The sequence below is a fragment of the Cervus canadensis genome, chromosome 26 (assembly GCF_019320065.1).
Source record: "Cervus canadensis isolate Bull #8, Minnesota chromosome 26, ASM1932006v1, whole genome shotgun sequence".
Taxonomy (NCBI): Eukaryota; Metazoa; Chordata; class Mammalia; order Artiodactyla; family Cervidae; genus Cervus; species Cervus canadensis.
Window position 1 is genome coordinate 4,919,007 of NC_057411.1, and position 26,497 is coordinate 4,945,503.

At 48.1% G+C, this 26,497-nt stretch overlaps 1 protein-coding gene across 5 annotated transcripts in view; it reads left to right on the plus strand.

Moving 5' to 3' along the window:
* The window catches only part of CRACD (capping protein inhibiting regulator of actin dynamics), a 292,820-nt gene that overhangs the window by 253,203 nt on the left and 13,120 nt on the right, over positions 1-26,497 (plus strand). For 3 of the 5 annotated variants that reach the window (XM_043447891.1, XM_043447893.1, XM_043447892.1), the window contains 5 exons: positions 8,183-8,318; positions 15,697-15,861; positions 18,686-18,754; positions 20,975-21,157; positions 21,760-24,556. In XM_043447891.1, the coding sequence (XP_043303826.1) occupies positions 8,199-8,318; positions 15,697-15,861; positions 18,686-18,754; positions 20,975-21,157; positions 21,760-24,556 (3,334 nt within the window). In that variant the 5' untranslated portion in view covers positions 8,183-8,198. Of the gene's footprint in view, positions 1-8,182; positions 8,319-10,285; positions 10,306-15,696; positions 15,862-18,685; positions 18,755-20,974; positions 21,158-21,759; positions 24,557-26,497 lie in introns of those variants that run through there. The other 2 variants (XM_043447896.1, XM_043447895.1) reach the window with 2 other exon arrangements.

A 26,497-nucleotide genomic window follows, 5' to 3' on the forward strand; every position in this document is an offset into this window, starting at 1 on the left:
ATTAGAACATAGTTTCAAGCTGAGCTCTCTGCACGTGGGCTATTCAGTTTCCATTCCAGCCCTGTCTCAAAATCTGGAACTTCGGGCAACATTCTTCCCCACTCTTTGTGTCAGCTTCCTCTTCAGAGAAAAGAAAATAATCTGCATTGTAGAGTTGTTTGGAAACCAAATTGGTAACCATGATTACCAAAGATCTAAAGTTACACAAATTGCCAAGGATGTAATGTTAACTCGCGTTATGTAAAGTGAATTATCTAGAAGAGAGTGTTCCTGAGTGTTCCTAATAAATCAGTGACCATTCTCCTCTGCCGTTTCTTCTCAGGGCTTTAAAAAAGGCACAAAAACAGATATAAGAGAAAGGTAGGAATGTTTTTCATCACTTTGAAAAGTAGGTATTATCTTCCTGCCTGTGCTCTAGGAGGCTGGATACCAGCCCTGGAGGACTCGGGGCATTGCCAAGTGACTCTTTCTTTTTATGTCACAGCTGCTTCTGTGTTTATCCTCAAGTTAAATTTTGGAAGTATCATACTAAAAAGCAAAATAAACTAATTTGTGTAACAGGAAAAAGGAATTCTCATAACAGCAATGGCCGTATCAAAAAATAGATTCTGACGTGTGTAGAAACTTAATAAATATCAAAAAAAATTGGTTACTTTCACTTCTGGCTGTGATGAAGTAGCTTATAACAAATCAGTGCTCTCACCGAGAACAACTGAAAATACAAATAAAATATTCTAACAGGGACGTCTGTTTGAAGGTGTCAGATTGCTGTTGGCGCAGCAGACTTGAGCAATGAGATCCTGGAGAGAAGGGAGATAGACTGATCTGAGCCATGCTTTCTGCATATTGCTTCTCTCCAGTGGGCATTAGTTGATTCTTGGGTACAGGCCAAGAGACCAAAAATGTTCGGGGTGGCCACCAAGAGGAGGAGAAGGCAGAAGAGCTGTAGGCAAACTCATGGGGCTGGGAGCACAAAAATTAGAGTTTGAGACTGCCAGGACAGCCAGGACTTAAGGGACTAAATTCCCCGAGAAGAGATGCCCAGAATGAAATCTAAATCTAAGTAACAGTTTTCCTTTTGAGGCATTTGCTGGTAAAGCTGTACAAGAATGAAGGCTGAAAAACAGCAGAATTTTTGGCAATCTTTGGTGCCAGAAAGACAAAAATTGTAGTTTGAGATTGTTGCCAAAACTCAGCCTCTGTTCACTGGTGCCACATAGAAACATGGAGACAGGGTTTTGGGTGATGTAGAAAAGAGTAGCTTTTATTGCTTTGCCAGGCAAAGGGGACCACAGTGGGCTAATGCTCTTAAGACTGTGTGACCCACCCTAGAGGGAGTAGTGAGAAGTTTTATGGTGTTCAGGAGTGATCAGCTTGTGGAGTTCTCAGATTGGTTGCCATCAAGGTGAAGTTTCAAGCTTCACCAACCTTCTGGTTTCAACCAGTCTAGGATCTATGTTCTTGTGGTCAGCAGTTTTCATCTGGAGGGGGTCTGCTTCCTGTAAAAAAACAACTTAGGAATGTGTGTCAGACCTTTATCTGTATCTTTCAAGGAACTGTAAGTTCAATGATTCTGCTACGTGGCAGAATTTTAGTCTAAATCATTATCAGTTTCCTAGCCCAACAGCTGTTCTTTATTTCTACATCTTCACATATCCCAGTCATTAACTCTTTTAAAATATAATTTTACTCAATTTTTTCTTTCTTTTTAAAATAATTTTTATGATTTATTTTTATTTTTGGCAGCGGTGGGTCTTTGTTGATTTGCAGAGCCTTTCTTTAATTGCAGTGAGCGGGGGCTGCTCTTTGTTGAAGTGCGCAGGCTTCTTATTGCAATGGCTTCTCTTCTCACAGGCCCTAGGCATGGGCTTCGGTAGTCGCAGCACATGGGTTCAGCGGTTGCAACTTGTGGGCTCTAAAGTTTGGGCTCAGTAGTTGTGATCCAAGGGCTTAGTTGCTCTGTGATGTGTGGAATCTTCCTGGACCAGGGATCAAAACTCTGTCTCCTGCATTGACAGGTGGATTCTTGTCCACTGTGCCACCAGGAAAGTCCCCAGTCATTAACTCTTGAATCAGCATTTTACTTCAGAAGACAAGGACACAGGGGTTTGTTCACAGTTTCAAGACTCACCAACCTACCCAGGAGAAGGACTTTTAGGATATAACCCATGTGTGTTTTTTTTAAATTAATTTACTTTAATTGAAGGATAATTACTTTACAATATTGTGGTGGTTTTTGCCATACATCAACATGAATCAGCCATGGGGGTACATGTGTTCCCCCATCCTGAAGCCCCCTCCCACCTTCCTCTCCACCCCATCCCTCTGGGTTGTCCCAGTGCCCTGCTTCATGCATTGAGCTTGCACTGGTCATCTATTTTACATGTAATAACCCAGGTTTTTATTTGAGACTCCAGGAGGCCTATACGCTAGAAGCGAGGACAAAGCAGAGGTAGCCTGAGCCTTACAAAGGTTGCTGATCACTGTGATCATCCTGATTGGATTGATGTGATCTAATCCTTTACTGCTTGCTAGCTGCTGTTGCTAAGTCGCTTCCGTCGTGTCCGACTCTGTGCGACCCCAGAGACGGCAGCCCATCAGGCTCCCCCGTCCCTGGGATTCTCCAGGCAAGAACACTGGAGTGGGTTGCCATTTCCTTCTCCAATGTGTGAAAGTGAAAAGTGAAAGTGAAGTTGCTTGGTCATGTCTGACTCTTAGCGACCCCATGGACTACAGCCCACCAGGCTCCTCTGTCCATGGGATTTTCCAGGCAAGAGTACTGGAGTGGGTTGCTGTTACCTTCTCCGACTGCTTGCTAGAGGAACCTGCAAATCCTCTCTGGAAGGAGAGAACCCAGCCTTTACAATTTTTCATGCATATGTGTTGAATTCAATAAAAAAATTACCAGGCATTTAAGAAACAGACTATGAGGAAAACAAGATACTAGAAATAGACCCAAGCCAAATAAATAAAAATAAATATTTTTTCTTAAAAAGGGACTTTTTTGGTGGTCCAGTGGTGAGGACACTGCTTCTACCTCAGAGGGCCCAGGTTTGATTCCTGGTCTGGGAACTAAGATCTTGCATACTGTGCAACAACAACAAAAAAAAAACCCAAAGGGACTAAAATATTGCCTTTTCAGACAGAGCTTTTCAAATAATTGTAATTACCATAGTCAATAAAATAGTTGACAAGATGGATAATTTCATGAGACAACTGGAATCTATTAAAAAGAATCAAATGGAAATTCTGGGTCCGAAAAATGCTACTGATAGTAAGAACTCAGTAGGTAGTTTTCACAGCAGACTGGACACCGCTAAAGGGAACATTAATGAGCTGAAAGTTAGGTCAGTAGAAAAATCCAGACTGAATCATATTGATTAAAAAGAGTGATGAATACAGAAAAGAACATGAAAGACATGACTTATATTGTAAAGGTCTAACACTGCAGAATCAGAGGAGGATAGGGAAAAATGGGGCAGAAGCAGTATTCGAAGAAATAATGGCTGAGAATTTTCCCAAACTGATGAAAGACTCCAAGCCATGGGTTTAAGGAGTATTATGTACCCTGAGCTAGATAAATCAGAAGACATTCACAACTAGCCACAACAGACAGTAACAGAAAACCAAAGACAAAGGAAAATCTTAAAATCAGTTGTAAGAGACAGATTGCCTGTTTTTTCAAAGAAACAGAAATTCTACAGCTAAATCGCTTCAGTCATATCTGACTCCTTGCTACCCAAAGGACCATAGCATACCAGCTCCTCTGTCCATGGCGATTCTCCCGGCAAGAACGCTGGAGTGGGTTGCCATGCCCTCCTCCAAGGGGTCTTCCCAATCCAGGGATCAAACCCACGTCTCTTGTGTCTCCTGCACTGGCACGTGGGTTGTTTACCACTGGCGTCTTCTGAGAAGCCTACCTAACATCATAATTTATGGAAAAATATTGAACGCAAAAAAAAAATATATATATATATTGAACGCTTTTTTGGTCAGCTTGGGAACATGACAAAGTTTACCATCACCCCTTCTGTTTAAGTTCCTATGAAGATCGTAGCTTATTGCAGTATGGAAGGAAGGAAGGGAGCGGGAGACTGAAAAAAATGAACGAATAGGGTAATTCCCTGGTAATTCCCAGTGGTGGACTCTCTACTTCCACAGAAAGGGGCCCAGGTTTAATCTCCAGTCAGAGAATGAGCGACCAAAAAAGGAGAAAGAAAGAAAATGAACAAATAAAGCTGTCTTTTGTCACAGATAAAATGACTGTATACATAGAAAATCCAAAAGAATCAACAATCACATTATTATGATTAATAAATTTAGTTAAGCCTAATTATGATGTCAATAATCAATAACCAAGTGATACATTAATACTCTGCCAATAAACAATTAGAAAAATAAACATTTTAACCTATACCATTTACAGTAGATTCAGAAACATCCAATATGTAGGACTAAATCTATGAAAATATATAGAAGACCTCTATACAGAAAACTACAAAACTTTATTGAGAGAAAGTAAAGAGGATCTAAATAAATGAAGGGATAGCCAGTGTTCGTGGATGAAAAGAATGACTATTGTAAGGATATTAGTTATCCTCAAAGTTTATTTACAGGTCTAGTGCCATCAGAGAAGCAATCCTAGGAGTGTTAAGAGGGTGTGCATGTGTGTGTGTGTGTGTTTATGTAAGTTTATGTAGAAATGCAGAGATAAGTATAGGCACCTGGGAAAAAAATCAAACCTGGAGAACATGAACTGCTAGATATCAAGACTCATAAAACCCTGGTGGTGCAGTGGGTAAGCATCTGCCTGCCGGTGCAGGAGACACAGGTTCGACCCCTGGTCCGGGAAGATCCCAGATGCCGTCGAGCAGCTAAGCCCTTTTTGTGCCACAGCTACTGAAACCCACGTGCCCGGGAGCCCTTGGGAGAAGCCCCTGAAGTGAGAAGCCTGCGCACTGCGATGAAGAGGAGCGTCCGCTCGCCACAACTAGAGAAAGCCCACACGCAGCCGTGAAGACCCAGAGCAACCAAAAATAAAAAGTAAATAACTTCGGGGGGAAGGAAAAAGCTACAGTAACTAAGACAGCGTCGGACTGTTGCTACAAAAACAGACAAGTAGACCAGGAGAACACAGGCCAGAAACAGGTTCACACATGTACAGTCATTTAATTTATGGTGAGTCGCTCACTGTCTTCAAGCCTCAGTTTCCTCATCTGTAAATGGGCTCAATAATAGTTCCTACCACATAAGGTTTAAATACTGTATATCACAAGGATTGAGATGGTATATTAAAGAAGTTATCACATATGGAGGGGACATAGCAAGTGCCCAATAAAATTTAGCCAGTGTTAATATCACCACTTTGATTACACTCGTTTATAATTATTACTGCTACTCCTAGTACTGTTCATTTTCTCTATTTTTCAGTAAGATAATCTAGAAGCGGAGAATGTGGGGACCTTAAATCCTGGCTAGCAGCAAGGAACATTTGGGACACACACAGAAAAGCAGGAAACTGTCGGTTCTTAGTTTTCCTGGAAAAAAAGAATTTGAGAACTTCATGATTCAAGGACTTCCCTGGCTGCCCAGTGGTTGACTTGCCTTCCAATGTAGGGAGTGCATGTTCATCCCTGGTCAGGGGCTAAGATCCCACGTGCCTCAAGGCCAAAAAACCAAAACATTAAACAGAAGCAATATTGCAACAAATTCAATAAAGACTTTAAAAATGGTCCACATTAAAAAAAAAAAAATCTTGGAGAAGGAAATGGCAACCCACTCCAGTATTCTTGCCTGGAAAAATCCATGGACAGAGGAGTCTGGCGGGCCGAAGTCCATGGGATTACATGACTGAGCGTGTGTGCACAAGGGTGGAGGGAGATGGGTTGGTAGCAATAAACTGGTAGAACTAAGAAAAATAATAAATAAATAAATAAATCTTTAAAGAAAATGTCATGATTCAGCCAGAAGATTGACTTGGAAACTGGAAGAGAACTTGGCCTTCCAGTGTCAACCTATTATATGCATACAACTGTGAGACATTAGTAAACGTTTATTAAGCATCTAAAGTGGGCTTGTGCATATATGTGTTTATAAGAGTATCTGAGAGCCTATGTGTGTACATAAGCCATTTGTAAAAACACTGTGTAGAAAATGAAGTTTGTTACCTCTTCTTTCATCTGAATCCTAGCCAGGGAATCTGATAAAAAAAAGTTCAGACAGGATATGAAAAGGTTTGATTCCATAACTTGGAATGAAATTTTAATTCCTAGCATCGTTGGGTGAGTTTGGAAGTTCATTTGGTGGCACAGGTCACAAAGTTTCTGAGGAACGAGGACATAATGACGCATTTAATTGCCTCTGATATTCATATGCTGAAACAATGCCTCGTATTTCATAAAGTGGGTTGCTCCTCCTCAGTGACCTGTGCTGTGTGGCTGAAGGCTCACCCGTTATTCCAGCAGTTTGGCGTCTCCAGCCTTCCCGTATTCCAGCCCCCATGACACTGGCATCCTGTATTCCTCTCCCACTGCTCCACCCAGACTCCGTCTCACTCATGGGAAGGAATACGAGAGCCCTTCTGCCACTTTAAACGCGTCAGCTGCCTGGCCTGGGGTTGTGTTCAGCTGTTCTGAATCCTGTTTCTCATGCTACAGCTTCTATTTAGGTGACTTTGCCTGCTGTGTACTAAGTCACTTCAGTCATGTCCAACTGTTTGTGACCCCATGGACTGTAGCCATGGACAGGCTCCTCCGTCCATGGGATTCTCCAGGCAAGAATACTGGAGTGGGTTGCCATTTCCTCCTCCAGGGGATCTTCCGACCCAGGGATTGAACCTGTGTCTCTTGTGTCTCCTGCTTTGCCAGGCCGGTTCTTTATCGCTAGCACTACCCTATAAGGCTGTTTACCCCTTGAGTTTTTTGTTTTTTTTTACCCCTTGAGTTTTATTTGCAACAATCAGTTGGTGATGAGATCACTAAAGTAAAGCTTTCAACACAGTGTTTTCATCAAAGTCGCAATTGGTGGTTATTACTGTTTTTATTATCACACAGCCAGGAGGCTTATGTCCAAGTCTTTTGTCTCTAAACTTCATATGCTTTGCTACCATGCTGCTGGTAATGTGGCCAATTTGATGATATAATTTGGTACTCAGTCTTCCCAAGAAACTTGGTTGGGACCCTGCCTGCTGCATTTCTGTAATTCAGCTCAGAGGTACCAGCCAGAGAGCCCTTTCCCCCAGTACTGGCTCTTATTTTCTGCTCTTGATCACTGATAAAACCTCCCGATGGGACCCCTTTCTGTGGGGGAGGGGAGAGGGAGAAGTCGAGCTCTCAGCCCTGGGATAGCTGCCCGTGTGCCTGGCATCGTGGACGTGTGCCTGTCTTGCCTTACAGAGAGTGTGTGATTCTGTCCCTGCGTATTCCTTCCCAGAAATAGCTTAATTTCCCACATCAAGTGAGGAACGTTGGCATCTGCTGCCCCCTCTTCCTGCAGCTCACCCAACCTATACCTCACAGTCAGGGTAGAAGTCTAGAATTCCTACGAAGTCCAGCCTTTCAACTGAAGCGTTCTTATTGTTAGGAACCTACCACTGATACGCTGCCCGATGCATGACGCCCATTTAGAGTCTCCTTAGCACATGTGCCCCCACCCCTCTGAATTCCTGAGGAGTCTCCACAGAGAGACTCTTTATTCCGATAGTGTCCATCAGCAGTTCCAGTCCTCACCAAGTCTTTGTTTTAGATGTATGTATTTTTCTTCCCAATGGATTACAATCTGAGAGAGAGAAATTCTTGCTTCATACGTCGAGATCTTCATGTTACTTAAAAAGGACTGCTCGACAAGACTTGACAGCTCATCAGGAGAAAGGCTCCTGCAGCTAAGTTTTTGCAGTGCTTTCTGTCCCGGGTCCTCCACAAACAGGTAGCAAGCACGCTGAGTTCTCCCAGTGAGCGGCTCTAAAACAGGCTGTGTAGGAGACATGCCCTCTTATTCCCAAGGGACACTTCCGTCTGCCCGGCTACTTGGCTGACCCCCCAGAAGAGGACAGCGGGCTGGAAGCACTTTCTGAGTGAGACTGGGGATGTGGGTGGAGTCCCCTGAATCAGGAGGAACAGGAGATGGAATTGCCAAAAGACGTCTTATCATCCTAATAAAATGAAGCACATGATTTGCATTCCAGGTCCTTCAACTATTCTATGGGAACCCGGGCATTTTCCCATGACAGTATTTTTATCCCTGATGGGGGAGCAGAAAGTGAGCAGACAGTTCAAGCAATGTCACAGGACAACATCCTGGGCAAAGTCAAAACTCTTCAGGTAAGACAGCTTGAAGGTCAGAGGCATAGGAAGGGGGAGGGGGATGGCCACGGAGGGAAGTGGGGAAGGTCCCTGGCTTGGCCTTGAGTCATGGATTGGGAAGTCCAGGGGTCACTCCCGGTGAGAATGTTTGCTTTCTGAAACCTGGCTTAGTTCTCTGGAAGCTTCTGTGCACCCATGAGAGGTTCATTGTCAAGTGGTACCCACCTTCAGAACACCCCCTCTCCTTTTCTGTCAAGTTGCTCCCTCATTTTTAACTGGACTTAATGAGGACAGGTGCCCTAGAGAAGCTGCAGAACTTGGGTGGGAGGAGAGCAGTCCTTACCCCGAGTGTCGGCCGTGACCCCTGAGCACAGGCTGGCTGTCGGCTGCAGGCACGCTCAGCAGGCACCGTCTCCGAGGCTCTGCGCTTGGCCATGAAGGGCCACAGTTCTGCTGTGTTTCTGGCCCTGGCTCCCCCGAGCCGCCCTGTCCCAGAGGGACGCTGCAAAGCTCTTCCGCTTCCCTCCTATTTGCGCTGCAGAGGTGGGCAGTCTTCCTCCCTAAAACTGATAGGGGGTAACTCCTTTAATCACTGAATTGAGATTGAAATAATGGGAAATCCAGGAAGAGCGAGGGGAGCGAAGACCCCTGGGATCCGACAACCTAGGTTTGCCTGAGTGCTCAGTAGAACTCAATCACCCAGCAGAAGTGCCTAAGCAAGCACTTCTCTGAGCTTGGGCTGCTTGGAGGCAATCCAGACTGTACAGGGGACTCTGGTGTGCTGCTTTCCATCTCTTTCTAAGTCTGCAACAGTGAAGGAACAAATGAATGAATGAACCAAGCAAAAAAATAATAAAGGAGACAGCTGGCTTGAGTAGCTATTGACATGATGAAGCATGGCACTCAGAATTTTCTACTTGCTTGAAATATTCTTCTTTCTACTGAATATTAAGCTATGTATTTTGTGACCTGTGTTTGGTTATATATTCCACAGGTACTCAGCTAAATATAGCATATGGCAGCTGGGAAATAGCCAACACCCTGGAACCACACCCAGACTTGCCTAGATGTTTATACCTACCCCCGTGCTGCCCAAGGCCATAGTCCTGCCCTCAGAACTAACCTAGGCCCTTCCTTCAAATTCCAGCACATCTTGACTAGCTCCCATTCTTGGTTCTTGCTGGCCGTGCAGCAACACGTTTTATGGACTCAGAAAGGAAAGTTAGCCTCAGTCACTTCTCTTCAGCTGGAGAAGAGGAAAGGGCAGTGATGGCCGAAGAAAACCTTGACCCCCCCCCTCCTTCTTACCTTTCCTTCTTGAAGTTTCTGGCTCCTGGAATATTATTCCTAACAAGTAATGAACCCTCCTGATAGCCCCTTTCTGAGGGGAGTGACCTGCAGATCTCAGTCTACAAACCAACTGTATTTCCCAAGGGCTTTCAAGGAGTTCTTTAAAAATTAGGGAATAGTCTGTTGTCTTAAATGGTAGCATCTTTGTAATACCACAGCACGTATCAGCATCACTCCACTAAGTGGATTTGGAGTTGTAAAAAATAGATAATTCTGCAGTATTGAAAATATAGAAACTCAGTAGAAATGTGAATGCCTGTTGTTTGTATTAATGATGTAAGGCAGAAGTTTAAAGAATCTGATTTCATAGTTAATAAAATGTAAGACAATTTCTCTGAAGCAGCGGTTCTGTTAATGCTGGAGGAGAAATGTGAGGGAAACAGAATAGCTGTCTAATTGAATGCTCTCCTCTGGACCACATCTACTCACACGAGGTCTGCCTTAATTTTGCTTCTGCTGCATGGATATGCACAAGCTTCCTTACAGCTCTAATGCTATGTTTTGAAACAATGTAATAAGAGACTTTTGCTTTTCAAGGAGGGAAATGGGGACCCTTATCATAGCAAATGTGATTTTTGGAGTGCCATAAGATATCACTGTGTCACCCCCAAAAGACTCTGCTTTATTTTTCAGTCGACTAAGCAGTATGTTCCTGGTAAGTCGTAGAAATAGTAGTTAACTTATTAACTTGCATGAATGCTTTGCATTTTTCCATAAAAACGTTATGCTGGTATTGATGCTTAGTAAGCAGCATAAAAGACCACCCCCTCGTAGACTCCAGCATGGAATGAGGGTGTTTATTTATGTCAGACGCATGTATGTTTTTTATGTCTGGAATTGTCTTTGTGTATGTGTGTATGTTTATTTTAAAAAGAGAGAAGTAGTGGATAACACCTATTTGACACTAAATGTCCTAGCAAGCTAATTTGCCACCATTATTAAGACATTCTTTTGAAATGAGATTTCTACTGGAATGCTATTTAAAAAAAAAAAAAAAAACCAAAAATGTGTTTGTTTTTTTTCTGGCTCAAGAAACTTCCCAGCCCATGGAAACCAGAGCTGCGCCTGTAATGACTGCATTTGGAAAGGTTGCCCCCTAGTGTCCACATATAGTCACCTCAGCCAGAACTGTCCTAGGTTGTACCAGTGATGGTTAGTATCCGTCTGCTGAGTACAGAGTGACTGAATACAGCATAAATAAGCCTACTCTTTCCTGAACAATGTGAATCTACCACCTGCCAAAATTTCTGTAGCAAGCAATTGAACCTTTAAAAGAAAAATTACCTTTTTTCCCCCTGAGTATAAAGATAATGCATGTGCATAGAACAAATTTTAATATACAGGATAGTCATAAGGGACAGAAACGACAGTGGTGTCCTTTTTGAGGACCCTATACATACCAGTCAGTTGTCCTATGGCCAGTACGTGAAATAAAAAATGCCTGACAGGCCTCTGCCATCACCTGGCTTTGTGGTCTCAGGGCAAATCATTAAAGCTCTCTGACCCTCATATTCGTCATCTGAAAAACAAGAGGATGCGTGTAATGGATGATCTGAAGAGCCCTTCCAGTTCTTAAAATCTGCCATTTATAGAAAATCACTGTTCATCTGCTAGAGCATGGAGTGGCTTTGTAAGCTTTGCACTGCAACGCATTGGACTACAATGACCTTGATGTTCCCAGAGCACATATCAGGGAGGTGCCTGTTTATTTCAGAGCAAACCAGGCTGTGAAGTATGTATGCACCTACTGATGATAGGAATCAGGAATATCACAGTCCAAGCCCACAAGTGATGTTTAGAATAATACCAGAGCTTTGTCAGAAAATGCTTAGTCTATTAGTCCACAGACTGTTTAGCTCAGGAGGGAGAATGTCCGTCTTCAGTAGCTGCTATCTCCTGCCGGGCTGGATTTCATTTTAAAATGCCAAAGTGTCTTACTTTTGAGGATTTGAGCACCTCGTGCAGCTGTCAAGGACACAAAGAATAAATACCTGCTCTTCACCACTTCTGCACAGAGCAGATGTCTTTAAATCTGTGTGCGTTTGATTTTGCTTATTCTCTTAAATTCATTTTAACTATGGGAGTATCTGGAGTTCTCTCGAGAAGACAGTGATTTTATTTTCTCTCTGCCTTGTTCTTATAGCCGTAGTATGAAGGATGGCTATGAAAAATCTGGGGAAATCTAAATTGGCAGTGTTGAGAACTACAGAATATGATGTGCTTGGAATTTCTACACCATAGGAAAAGAGCCTCATAAATATAGATGTGCATTCCTATAATATCATTCTCCAGCATTCCATTTTACAGCCAAATGGCCAAATTTGAATGAATAAAATATCTCCCCTTTAGCTCACATTCCAGTCTAACAGTGAGCCCATTCATTGCCACACGTAACATGGACTCAGTTTAGGCACAGAGGTTCCACTCTCCCCTCTGGTTATTATCTCAGTGCATATAAAGAATCCATGGGTATGTAAAAATATACATATCTATTAAAATACATCTGTGTATAGATGGAAGGAGTGGTAATAGTTTATTCCCCTGAAAGCTTATGGGCAAGCTCATCTTAATGGGCTGGTTTTGAGTGACTGCTTGTATCACAGTTCTTCCCATGACAATGCCTGAGTAGTGGGCGGAAGAAAAGTCACCAAAAAGCCATGTTTATCCCTGTTCACTTCATACGACATCTGAGATGGCAGATAGGTCTCGGCAGTCATCTTTTAGTTGTCAATAAATCAGATGAAGTGTCCAGCAGCCCCGTCCCCTCTGAGTCAGTTGAGGGGAACATTTGGAGCAGGAACCACAGATCAAGTGCAAGAGCCTGGGCCTTGAGAGCCTGAGGCTCGGTCACCATGGCCGTGGCCCTGCAGCCCTGCCCTGGCCTGTGGCCACGGCAGGGTGCGTCTGCGAGGACAGTCCTTTGTCTGGACGGAGAGGCTGCCTTCCTGTCCCTGGATGGTGGCCGTCATTGTTTGCACGACCTGGGTCCTCCCCTCCTCCTTCCCTCGCCCTCTTCCCAAGCTCCCTAACCAGCAGCCTGAATTTGTTTTCTCCGGAGGAATTTTAAATCAGCTGCTTTACGGAGATGCTCATTGTCATTCTCAAAGGCAACAGCATTGTGTTTCTTTTGCCAGGATGAACATACCCGCGACATAAACCAGCCCCCAGATACACACGCATTCTCCTTCCCTCCCTGCCTCTCCCTCCCAGTCTCCCCCATCCCGCCCCCTTCGGCTTTGTCCCTGCCACCAGGGCTGCAGCTTCTCCTCCCTGGGCCTCCCGTCTGCCCCCTTCACCCTCCTCTCAATTTCCCTCTTTAACTCTCAACTTTGTTTGTTAACGTCATGCTCTCCATTTCCCCAGCTTTGTCCCACACACCTTATTTCACCTGTTCTTATTGCAGCTGATGTATTTCCCCCATTTTCTCTTTCATTTTTGTCTGGTAGCCATGATAAACATCGCATCTTCGGAGTTTATTTCAATATAAGCAATGTGAACTTGACATCAGTGTCATAAGAAGGGCTCTAACAAAAACAAAAAAATCAGCACATTCATTCTTTTTGTGATGGTGGCCAAAATCCTAACAAAAGAGCGTTGATGTATTAAGCTTAGTTCCCCTTGGGAACTCATTAAAGAATTACTCTTTCCATTCTGAGTAGAAGAAATAGCCTCATCTTAGATATTCAAGAACATTGGTAGATGGCAGACCCTGACACAGGAGGTCTCATTCTAGGGTGATTGGAAAAAAGTTTTTAGCTCTTTACCAGCATACATAGAGAAGAGATAACCAGGTGACCAGATGACCAGATAACTGGTCAACCAAAGGCTGGGCTGGGAGTCCCAGAGGGAAGCCCTGCCCAGACTGTGACTAGGACACAGGAGCTCTTCCTGCCACTCCTGCCGAGGCCCCCATCCATCTCCCACAGGGCACCAAGAGTGCCACAGGGCCTGTGGCTTTGTTACACCGTGTCCTCTTGTCTAACACCATCGGCTGTTCTAACTGTGCCTGCTTATTGATCTGCTTAGAGTAGACACTAACTGCCGCTTCCTGCTAAACTCATTGTAGAAGACACCCTTTTGCAGCCTTCTCCTCCCTGAAACCCCTTTAGGCTGTTCAAGCTGTACTTCACTGGCTGAACTTGGGCTTCTGATGTGTGTTCCCTCCCCGTGGTGTCAGGGGGCGCCGGGTTCAGGCTGAGATACAGCAGATCAAATCCGAGTCCTTGTCTCTGTGCTCCTGACTTGGCATGCTGGGGTGCCCGGGGTGCGGGGAGGGGACCTGGGGCTCGTCTCTTTCATGTCTCTGAAATCTCACCGTCCGCCACGTAAAGCTGAGGGGGAGCTGGGTGAAGGTGGACTTGATACTCTTGAGTTCAAAGAGAGAATGGGCATTTTCCTCAAGGGAGGCCACCTTCGGTAAGGTGGTAAAAATGCTGGATCCTCTCTTTCTGTCCCAGTAAGAGGGAAGCGCAGTGTAAATTTATGAGAACCAGTGGAGCACCATGAAAACAGCACTGAATATGTTTTAGAAGACGTGGATTCAGGTCCCTTTGGTACCACTCATTCATTCCATAAGCTTGGGCCAGTCACTGGACCTTGACTTTTTTTGTAAAACGAGGGGTTCAGTAATGTGATTGCTAAGGATTTTTGCAGCTTTGTGGGATTAAATATTAGCCACATTAAAGATAAAGATCAGATAATGTAGTCTGTTTTTTTGTTTTTTTTTTTCTTTTGAATCATAAAAGACCTAGGTCTAGAGCAGTAATTCTCAGCCCGAGGCGATCTTCCCCACCAGGGGACATTGGACAACACCTGGAGGCAGTTTTTGGTTGTCCAGACGGAAATGAACAGGTGTTGCTACTGTTGTCTGGTGTCCAGAGGTGATGCTAAACACCCCGTGATGTGCAGGAGAGCTCCCCACAACAAAGAATTATCTGGCCTCAAATGTCAGTTGTGCCGAGCTTGAGAATGCCCGCTGTAGATAAAGGCAGTAATTTCTACAATATATTCAATTCATTACAGTCTTCTTTCAGATGACCACAGCTTACCTCTTTTCCTTCCTCAATGTCACTCATTTTCTGTGCATATTAAATATTTTATATCTAATGTATCAAGCCCATTAAATATTTTGCCTCTTATTAAAAACTATTGTGTGTATATATTTTTCTTCAGGGAAAATAATTCCCGCTTTAATCCAGCTTTTCTTTAATTCTAAATACTATTTTTCTTCCTAATTTCTGCCCTTTACCCTCCTCCCACCATCCATTCAGCTCCCTCCCACCAGCGATAGGTCTCTCTCTGGCCCTTACTCCAGCCTCCTTCTCTGACGCACTGTGTCCCTTCTGGCCTGTGGGTCACAGTGGGTAGCTGCAGCAAGGCAAAGAGGACATCCTAGTGGCAGGACAAGATTGCTTTCATCTTTTCCGTGTTATTTAGCATCAATCATGGAAAGACTATTGGCCTGGCGCCTTCTTCCCCTTGGCCATGGTACCCACTGTAACCCAAACCGGATGTTTAAGTTAGGGGCTGGTGAGGAAGGTAGATGAAATAAATATTCAAGGGGAATATGTCCAAAAGGGGCTGGAGGGTGCCTTCCTTTGTGCAACCACAACAGTCTTGATTTCCCGCAGTGGTTCTTGCAGCTCATGAAACTATTTTCTATATAATTTTTGTACCTTTCAAGTACTTTTGTGCCTTTGAAAGACTTTTGATTTTTTTGACAAAAATCAAAAAAATTTCTGTCATACCCAACTTTTTTGATCAGAAATATGATCTCTCTACCCCTCTTGGAAATGTTGGCATCTCCATGAAAGAGATGGCTGGATGAAAAGGCTGATGGCTCAAAGGTGGGAAAGAAAAAGAAACACTGGGAAGGAGACTGAGGTATTACAGGACTGCGTCTGGGGTTCCTGGCTTGGTGGCTAGTCTAGAAACCAGGCGTGTGGAGCATGTGCCTCAGCGCCTGCTCGCTGTGCTGGGGAACCTGACTGGGGTTACTGTGGACCGCTTCACCGCTTCAGGACGTCTTTCTTTCCTTTCTCTCCAGCGACAGTTGGGCAAGAACATCAGGTTTGGACAGCCGCCACCCGACGCCATTCCCATGAAGAAGGCAAACAGTGGCGAGGCTCGCTTCGAAGAGGACCCGTTCCTCACCGGTCCTGTGGAAGTCGCGACTCAGCAAGACCTCATTCTCTCAGACACCGAGAACAAAGTAAAGCTCCTCCGGGGAATGACTCGATTGCTCACAAGCCCGGGAGGAGGCTGGGCAGTGGGCAGGGGCGTCAGAAACCCCGGGGTCTGCAGGGTGGGGAGTCGCCCCGCACCTCCGGCACAAGTGCCTTGAGCTGCAGGGGGGCCAGCTTGGAAGAGGGGGGGGCAAGGGAGACGTGCCCGTTGCACCCCCTCTTCCCAGGGTCTTCCACTTACTCTCGGAGACTCGGGCTGCCCCCACCCCCGAGCTGCACTGTCCTCCCTGCCGTCACTGGGCATCCTGAGTGTTTCAAATGTCTGCACTCCACATCTGTGGCCGTATACCTGTCTTCTCTCCGTCTCCAAACTGTTGGGCTCCTTGAGGACAGGCTGGATCTTACACATCTGTCTCCCCAGGATACCATCACTGCTTCCTTAGGAGCACTGAATAATTACTTGTGGAACTGGACTGACTTGAAATGAGGAAAGAATGAAGTAGGTGCTGCACAGGCATAGAATATATCAAACAGACCAGCTTGAAGTTTACTTGGTGTGGAAAGTCACGCTGACCCAGCACTATCCTGTCTAAGTTTTGCCTCTTCTTATTGTTTTTAATTCAGTTATGGTTGTGCTGGGTCTTTGTCGCTGTGCCGGGGCTTTCTCTAGCCGTGGGAGCGTGGGCTACCCTTGGTTGCAGTGTGGCGGCTTCTCCCATTGTGTAGCTCGGGCTGTAGGCATGCAGCCTTCCGTAGCTGCAGCACGCAGGCTCAGGAGCTGTGGATCGTGGGCTCTGAGGCTCGGACTCAGTAGTTGGGGGTGTGCGGGCTTAGCCCACAGCATATGGGATCTTCCCAGAGCAGGGATCAAACCCATGTCGCCTGTATTGGTGGGCAGATTGCTATGCACTGTACCCCCAGAGAAATCCATTCTTTGGACACTTTGAAAGAAACACTCTGAGCAGATCCTGAAATAAGAGTCCCTTTAGCAGCAGCAGGAGTGCCTTCGGGCCTCTTATGGGAAAAGGAGAAACAGTCCTACCGGTAGGGAGATAGACGCTCTTAGCTGAGGCTCCGAGTCTTCCCATGCTTACAAGAAAGCCTTCTCTGTGCTGTGCCTACCACGGTGCCTGAAATGATGTTGGGGGTTACTAAAATGCCCCTGGAAGAAGTCATACTAGTTATCAGCTAATGCATTATCATAATAGTAAGAAAGATAAGTGCTCTGCAAGTTGTAGCACAAAAGAAGGAGAGGGATGAAAGATGACAATCTCCTTTGTAGTCTGTCTCTGCCTGGGCCCGGCCCCGATGACTCCCGGCACCCACACCTGTGGGTGGTAGGTGAAGCAGGCACAGGGCCCCTCTCTCTTGGCTGGTCCAACAATCCTCGTCTCCAGTCTCTTGAGGGCTGGCCCGCAACATCAGCCATCAGCCTTGATTGAGGGATTCCTATGGACCAGATCTTCCCTGTCACTGCAGACCTGATAAGCACAGGGCCCAGTGGTCTGGGGGACAAGGTGGGTCGTTCGTTCAGTAGGTGCTCCCCCAGCTGAGGGATCACAGTGTAAACACAGGACTGCCTTGGTGCAATTTACATTCTGATGAGAGGAGCGTCACACAACAAACAGCTCAACAAATAGATATCATAATTTCAGACTAATAAAAATGCTGCCTAGAAAATGAAACGGTGATACAAAAGTGAGCAATGTGGTTGGAGAGGGGTTTGCTTCTTTAGGTAAGGAGGTCAGATGGCCCTGATCAGGCCTGGTAGGGGTGGAGGGTGCTCTTGGAACAGGGAAGAACAAGTACAGACACCCCGAGATGGAACTGTTTGTCCTGCAGGAGGCACAGAAAGCAGGCCCATGTGCCTGAGGGTGAAGGGTGGCTGTGGATCACAGGCTAGATGCTGGGTCATTTAGACCACGAGAGAACGGGTGAGTTGTTTGGGAAGTGATAGGAAACTGCTGAGAAATTTTTGAATTTATTTTTTATTATTTTTATCTTAGTATCTTATTTTACCTTTTGACTGTGCCTTGTGGCGTGTAGGACCTTAGTTGCCTGACCAGGGGTTGAACCCACATGCCCCCACATTGAAAGTGTGGAGTCTTAACCACTGGACTGCCAGGGAAGTTCCCCTCTGAGTAATTTTCAGCAGGGCAGTGATACAATCTGATTTATGTTTCTAAAGATGCTTCTAAGTGTGGTGCAGAAAATGGACTGAGGTAGGGCAAGCTGATGTTCTGGCTCCGGAAGGGGCAATGAGACCCTTTTGTAAACATAGGTGATAGGAGGCAAGGTTTAGCTGGCACGTGTGACATGATATGTGTGTACCCAGGACCTGCAAGGCGACTGGGATGGGAATCATTAGGCTTTTTCCTCCTCTTCTTTCTCTCTTTTCCTCTCTCCCTCCCGCCCTTCCTCCAAAGTTTTCTCGCCTCCTCTGGCCACCCACCTCCTCAGCACAGGCCTGTGTGTGCCCCTGGAAGGACCCCCTTTTTTTCTCATGGAGAAGAGGTCTGGCAGTTGAAGGGGGTGGAAGGCAGCCAGCCAGGCTGAAAGCTGTGGGGTCAGAGTTCTGCCTCGCTGGCGACAGGGCAGTCCCCGATTCTCTCAGCAGTGGGGAAGCACATCAGGGACTGAGGTTGGAGCCCACCCAGATGGGAAATGAGTTGAACTCGAGGGAGAGGGGAGTGAATACTGAGCCTCCAGAGCCCTGGTGGAATCTGGACACCATGAACCTGCCAGCGTTCTCTGCTCAGAGGGGGGTGGCCCTCCGCACAGACGCCCGTTGTGTTTGCCCAGGACTTCAAGTGCCCCCGTGTGACTTGAGCACTCTCTCTGCCGTTCCAGTCCAGTGAGACGCCAAGTTCTCCAAGTCCTCTGAATCGGCCCGGAGCCAGAAGTGAGATGGAAGAGAAGGTAATGTGATTTGAACTTGTGTGTGTAACTTCCTTACTTTAACTTCTGTTTTTCTTTTTGTTGGGTGAGCTGCTGCCTCATTTTTCCATTCATAAATGCTGCCTTCATCCATTACTTTAAATCCCTTCAAAATGCAACCGGTGGTAGATGTTGGCATCTGTTTCCATGGCAATGCAATGGCTGGACTTGAACCCTGCTCTGAAAAACCGCCACACTCTCGCCAAGTCTGTTTGGAGTCTCGGGTGTCAGTAGTTTTCCTAAGAGCATCGTGCATTAATACTTCAAGACGTTGGTAAGTCATTGAAAAAGACATTCAAGAATACCTGAAGGTGAAGAGTCTGTCAGGAAAAGAATATCCTTCTATTTGTTGTTGTTTAGTCGCTAAGTCGTGTCCAACTCTTTTGTGAGCCTATGGGCTATAGTCCGCCAGGCTCCTCTGTCCATGAGATTTCCTAGGGAAGAATGCTGGAGGGGGTTGCCATTTCCTCCTCTAGGGGATGGAATCTATGTCTCCTGCAGTGGCAGGCGATTCTTTACCATTGAGCCACCTGGGAAGCCCCTCTTCTATTCAAAGATGCCCAGAAAAGATGATAGCATTTCTTCATTTATGTGTATTTCTAGTTTTTAACTTTTCTGCATTCCACTGAAACCTGCGACATTGCCTAAGGGAGCCTGAGGAGCCCTGTGGCGATCACGTGATCAACAGGGGAGTGTCCCCAGGTCAGGGGGTGGCTCAAGACAGTCCCCCCACCCAGATGCAGAGGCCCAGCCTGAATAACTAGACTTGAAACACTGCATTTAAATCTCAGCTTCAAATGCTTCATCTGTGTCTTCCGTCTATCACATTTGGCTCTACCTCCCTTTACTCATGCATTCATTAGGGGATGGAAATAAATGTTTAATTCCTGTCTCTTCAACACAGGTTTAGAATTTGACACCTATCATAAAGATAACCATAAATAAATAAAGTCTTAGGAGACCAATGACTGGAATTATTTTTCCTTCCTTCCATGTTTCTTGTCATAAATTATTATTTACCGAGCATTTACTTTGCTCTTGGAGCTAGCTGCGTCTTTTATCTTTGTGCATAAATATGGAGGGTAATTGCAAAAAGCAAAGCCATTGGCTAAACCCACCGGTTTGGCACTTAGCAGCACACAGCCACACGGGTGAACTCTGGCCTCCACGGATGCTGCGGAGGAGAAACGTGGGGCTGTGCGCGCCCCCTGCCGCCTGGTGTGGCCGGAGCCCTGGCCTCCCTGCCTGCCTGTGAATTCTCTGAAGTTACCGGCCTGGTTTCGACTCAGCCTGGCCTCTGAGCCTGGGTCTCTCTGACCTACTTAAATGTTTACAATTGGTCTCAGGTTGTGGTTGTTAAGTGACCATACCCGTGTTATAGAGCTGCAAGCGGTTCTGCAGTTCATCCTTTGAAGAACTGCCCTTCACCTGGGGCCTCCTCCTTTTCGCTTTCAATGCATCAGTGTTCTGTGACTCTGCGATTGTGCTAAAGCATTTTTGCCAATAACAAATCTTATGCCCTAGGTGGAGAAGTTATTGTTCCTTCTTTCAATAAATATTTATTGACCACTTAACAAGTGAGATTTGCTACTTGGGCATAAAAGAGGACTGATACAAAGGTGAAAACAAAGATACGTTCCCTGTTCCAAAGGGGCTAAAGTAAGAGCTGAAGTGTGTACACGTCTGTGGCAATGGAAGGCGCTTAGAGTTACAGTGTTCTTAGCATAGAGATGAGCTTGTCCAGGGCTTAGCAAACTACTGCTTATTTTAGGCCTCATGGCCGTAAGGTTGCCACTAACAGACTCCCCTTTGTTCTGCTCTTCCTTTGTAGTACAAAAGCAGCCACGGGCAATGGTGTTGCCATGTACCAGCAAGACTTTACCCAGACAGGACCGCTGCCTCTGTCTTACTGACCCCCGATCTAATCTAACCCACATGTCACTCACAGCAGGAAAATTAGTCCCTGAGAGATTAAATGGCCTTTACCAGTTAATACGGATATCACTGGTGAAACACACGCTGAGTGTCTTTTGGTTCTAAACGCAGTGCTCACTTCACTGTGCCCATGAGCCCCCCGCGCCTGGCAGCATCTCCTGGGCCAGGCTGGGCCAGGAGCAGACTCTGACAAGGGCTGACACGCTGGATTCCCTGCAGGCTCTTCTCTCAGCTGGACTGACTGCATCTTTTCAATCTCCACTGTAGGTTGCTCCAGCTAAACCATCCCGGCCCAAGAGGCACCTTTCTTCTGCCGGCACCATCGAAAGTGTCAACCTGGATGCCATCCCCCTGGCCATCGCTCGACTGGATAACAGTGCCGCCAAGCACAAACTGTCCATTAAGCCAAAAAACCAGAGGGTGTCCAGGAAGCACAGGCGACTTGTCGGGGTATGTCTGGCCTGGCAGACATCCTGGTGCTGCCTAGCGCGGTGGTGCTGAGACGGGCCTATGGGAGGGACTTGGTCTCTCCCTGTCGGGGATGTGGCTCTGTTGCCGGCACAAGGATGAATGGGCCCATTTCCTTTCCACCACCCTTTCTGACCTGTTGCCCCGCATCAGTGGCTGGTGGACCTCAGAGAGACAGGCTCCCTTCCGAGGGGCTCCAGACATTTTGCTTTGCAGCAGACAGATGGCTCACTGTCCTTAGCCACGGGCTGAGTCAAAGGTTCTTCAGTTTGATTAGACTTCTGAGTCATGAGTTTCAGGGGACATCGATGAAGTGCTAATCTTATTTTTCCTCGCCTTTTAATGCTGGGCTACTGGTTTTCCTATGATTACACATGTGTGTTAAAAAAAAGAATTTGAGGATGACATAGAGCGAGGAGACCCAACGGTTGAAGCTCTTCCCTGCCCGAGGTGACCTGTGTCTGTGGTGGGAACGTGGTCCCTCTTTCACGGCTAGGAGGGCCACCCACATCGGTGCATGGGATTGTAAATAAAGGTGGCCTGTGCAGAGGGAAAGCTAATTCTGTCTCCCTCACCCATGTTAGGATCGACAGAACGAGCACGGTGGCCTCCCGCATCAGCTGTCCCTGGACCAGAACGGACACCCTGGAGAAGACAAGCCAATCTGGCCTGAAAGGGAGCCAGAGCCGCTGGACTCAGAGGAAGAGAAGCGACGCCAGGAAGAATACTGGCGAGAACTCGAGGCCAAGTGCAAACGGCAAAAGGCCGAAGCTGCGGAGAGGCGGCGCCTGGAAGAGCAGAGGCTCCAGGCTGTGGAGCGGAGGCTTTGGGAGGAGAACAGAAGGCAGGAACTCTTGGTGGAGGAGGAGGAGGAGGAGGAGGAGGGAGAGGAAAGAGAAATACAGCTAGAGGCAGAGAAGAGGCAGCGCAAAGAAGAGACGCGGAGCCTGGAAGAGCCGGGCTCCCGGGACCCAGAGCAGAGGGAGGAGGAGGAAGGAGGACTCCCGGAGGCCGAGGAGCCTGTGGGCCTGGAGGAAGAGGAGCAGCACCTGGGGAGATGCTTGGCGCAGGAGGAGGAGGAGGCTGGGAGCCGGCAGGAGGCCGAGAAGCTGCGGCAGGAGGAGGAGGAGAGAGAGTTGGAGGAACTCCGAAGACTGGAGGAGCAGGGGCAGCGGGCAGCCGAGAGGCAGCGGCTGGAAGAGGAAGAAAGGCAGCGGGAGCTGGAGGAGGAAAAACGGATGGAGGAGCTCAGGAGGCAGGAGGAGCTCAGGAGGCAGGAGGAACTGGAGGCCCAGAGATGGCGGGAGGAGGAGGAGGAGGTGAGGAAGAGGGAAGAACTGAAGAAGCGAGAAGACTTGGAGGCCCAGAGGAGGCAGGAAGTGGAGAAGAAGCTTCAGGAAGCACCGAGGGTGGAAGAGGAGAATCAGCCGCAGCTGGACTACAAAAGCGGCTTGAGGAGCCCATTTCAGAGCGACTTAGCAGAGAAAGCAGAAGAGCAAGAACACCCGCAACTCGAGAAGCCGAGAGAAAACTCCGAGAAACCGAGTATCTGGGTGAAGCAGAGCCAAGAGGCCTCGGAGACATCGGGGGAGCAGCCTGGAAAGCAGGGGGATGTTCCTGGGGATCGCAGTTGTGGACGGCAGGAAATGAGGGAAATAATCAACATGCAGCCTCCCCAGAAGCCAGAGGCCCCCCGGGAAGAGATGCTGGCGCCAGGAGAGAAGGAAGCTGCCGCTCCAGAGACAGACAGAAAGGTGGAGGAACTCAGATGGCAGGAGGTGGATGAGCGGCAGACCATGCCCAGACCTTACACTTTCCAGGTGTCCTCGGGAGGGAAACAAATTCTCTTCCCCAAAGTCAATCTGAGCCCGGTGAAGCCCGTGAAAGATGAGGGGCTCACCTCAGCTCCCCAAGAGCCCAAGGCCCCCAAAGCCAGCCCGGCCTCCCACGCCCTGCCCTCGACCCTGAGCATCCCCCACACGGCCATCCTGGTCACCGGAGCCCAGCTCTGCGGCCCGGCCGTCAACCTGAGCCAGATCAAGGACACTGCCTGCAAGTCTCTCCTGGGCTTGTCAGAAGAAAAGAAGCCGGTGGATGTCCCGGCCCTGGAGAATGCAGCCCGAGCCCCGGGGGAACCCCGGGCAGGCAGTGCGAAGACCAGGCCCCCACCGGAGTCTCCAAGCAGCGCGGCTGCGCTCGCTGAATGGGCTTCCATTCGCTCCCGAATCCTGAAGAGCTCAGAGAGTGACCAACGGGGCGAGAGAGAGCAAGCTCGGGCCGGGGATGAGCTCACGCCCAGGGGCCGGTGTGATTCCCGGGGAAACCTCCGGAGGACCCCGCCCGTAAATGCCAAGTTCTCCATTAAGCCTGCCTGGCAGAAGTTCTCCGATGGGGGCGGGGAGGGCTCCAGACCCAGCGCGGAAGGGGAGAACATCAGGAAGAGATGCGCGCCGGCACCCAGCGAAGAGCCCGTGGCCCAGCCCGCTGCTGCTGATACTCAAGAGGCCCTGAAAGCTGCAGAGAAACCCAGGGCCCACCAGGAGCCAACGGACACCACAGAGGGGTGCAAGTTTGCCAAAGACCTTCCATCTTTCCTCGTTCCGGGCCTCACTTACCCGCCACAGAAAGCAGTGGCCCAGGGGGAGCCCGGGACCACTTCAGACGGCCAGACCGCAGACGGACCAGGAAAGCCAGAGCCCGCGATGCCAGCTGGGGAGGATAAAGCGTCCCTTTTCGGAATAAAACTGAGAAGGACCAACTACTCCCTGCGCTTCCACTGCGACCAACAAGCAGAACAGAAGAAGAAGAAGAGGCACAGCAGCGCAGAGGACGGTGCCGACGGGGCGCCGGCGGCCCCAGGGAGCGCACATGGAGAGCGGGAGACGGAGGCCGCAGCCCCCAGGCCTGGCCCCTTGCTCCCCGCCGAGAGGAAGCCAGCGCCGGCCCCCTGGAAGGACTCCTCTGAAAGCCCTCCCAGCCTCTCTCCTCCTGCGGCCCAGCCCGGGCCCCCCCTGGCCGGCAGCCAGCCCCCGGCTCCGGAGCAGGACAAGGCAGCCAACAGGTTGCCCCTGGCCCAGAAGCCAGCCCTGGCCCCCAAGCCCGCGGGCCAGACCCCGCCATCCTCCCCGCTCTCCAAGGTGAGCAGGCCCTACTTGGTGGAGTTGCTGACTCGCCGGGTGGGGAGGCCCGAGCCGGAGCCCAGCGAGCGGTGCAAGGAGGGCCGGGACAGCGGCTGGCCGCCCTCGCCCCCGCCGCCTGAGGAGAGAAAGGAGCAGAAGCGGGAGAAGGAGGAAGAGGTGGAAACCGAGAGGAAACCTGCTTCCCCGGCTCCATCCGCTGGGCAAGAGAAGCCCGCCCCAACGCCCGAGGCGGGGAGGAAAGGTGCGTAGCTGTAGATCGCAGAGCTCTGCCTCTGTCCATCCTCCTGAGTCGCAGCTAAAGGCAGATCTGCCCAGGGCCGGAGGTAGCCCCTGGAGCTGTTGTTGGAGCACTTCCCTTAATTGGAGGCTGGGGCCCCGTTCCCCAAGGGCCCTGACTCCTGAGTCAGAGTGGGGCTCTGTACTCGTCTTTACAGTTTTGGAAATATGGACTGACCTGTGTGTCTGCAGCTCACACCCATTAGTGATCCTTCCTTACACAAGTAGTGAGTTAGGTGCTGCACAGACGGATACACTTCAGGTTGACAGTGAAAGTGTTAGTCGCTTAGTCCTGTCCAACTCTGTGTGACCCCATGGACTGTAGCCCACCAGGCTCCTCTGTCTATGGGGTTCTCCAGGCAAGAATACTGGAGTTGGTAGCCATACACTTCTCCAGGGGGTCTTCCCAGCCCAGGGATCCAACCTGGGTCTCTGCGTTACAGGCAGATTCTTTACTGTCTGAGCCACTAGGAAGCAGGTGTCATTAATCTTTATGAGGGGCCTGTACAGTGACGATAAAGGCTGATTCCTGCCCCAGTGTGTGCGCTCTGTTTCTGGGCAGTAGCGACAGAAACTAAGGAGGTGGGACCTTAGGGGACTTTTAACTCGCCCCCCAAGGAGCCGCAGTGTGCATAATCGACTTTGTTTATGCACAAGGCCCTGCATATGCACCCCAGCTCCACCAGCTTGCTACTGTGAAGCGCTCTGGTAAGGAAATTTTAGGGCAACCCTTACTCCTGACTGCCCCTCGTGTTTCTTCATACTGGATGTTTGGGGCAGTGTGGTGATCACTTGGTTTGACTTTGGCACCCCAAGAACCTTCATCTGATTTTTCTTTTTGGTTTTGTAGAGTAGGTGGTCAGGTGTGGGTCATAGCCCAAAATTTGCTTCTCAGGTTTTTCTAGGGAAGGTTTAGGTAATTGTTTAGATTTGGGGTGGGTTTTGCAGAGAAAAGAACTCCCTCAGGGACATTGGTTTGGTTACTTGCCTTACGGAAGACCCTATCGTCCTTTTTAACCAAGCTTTCCTCGGCTCCCTGGACTGGCACATTGATCAGCAGCACCAGATCATATCTCCCTGTTGGTTTCTGTTTGTCCTGCCGAAGAGGAGCCCGTTTTCACGGTTTTTTTGTTGTTGTTGTCTTACCTCTGCACTGGACTCTAGGGGTTAGCTGCAGTAAGTCCCCGCAAGCCTGTTAAGATCTGTGCCTTCGATTCCCTATGGTCTTGTGGATCTTGTGGACATAAGCCCCATTGGCTTTCAGAACTAGATGTTTGGAGGGCTGGTCACTGAGATTGAAGCCTTAAAAGTTGACGTCCAGAAGTGGGGGTCCAAATCCTTTGCTTCTCAGAGAGAGAGAGAGGGTGTTCTGCTGAGCTCCCTTCTGGTTGTAGATCACTGTACCCGGGGATGGGGTTTATGGTGAGATTGTGTCTCCGCCTCTCCGACCCATTCTATGATTGGTTTTTGTTTCTGTTCCCCTGATGTGCTGGAGTCAGTCAGCTAGTTTCTGGATCTCTTTTCAGAAGGACTTGTTCTGTATGTGACTATAAACGTGGTTGTCTATGGGAGGAGTGGAATTCAGGATCTTCCTACGTCACCGTCTTGAAGCAGAACCACTGTTTTCAGTTTTGACTTTAGCTTTTGTGTTGTTCTCTTTTGTGGTATCATCAGAGCTTCTCTCACCGCTGACCCGCTTTCTTATTCTCTTATCTTCTCCCAGAGAAACAACGCCCTGTTTTCTGCTGCTCTCTCTTAGAGAGATTCTTCTAATTTTTACCAAAACCTGTTGCTGCCCCTGTTTTCTTTCTCAGTATTGAGATTCTGGGCTGACAGTCTCTGCTAATTGAATTTTTCTTTATTTGGTAGAAAAGAAGTGTGAGAGCAAAGACCGCATGGTGGTCTC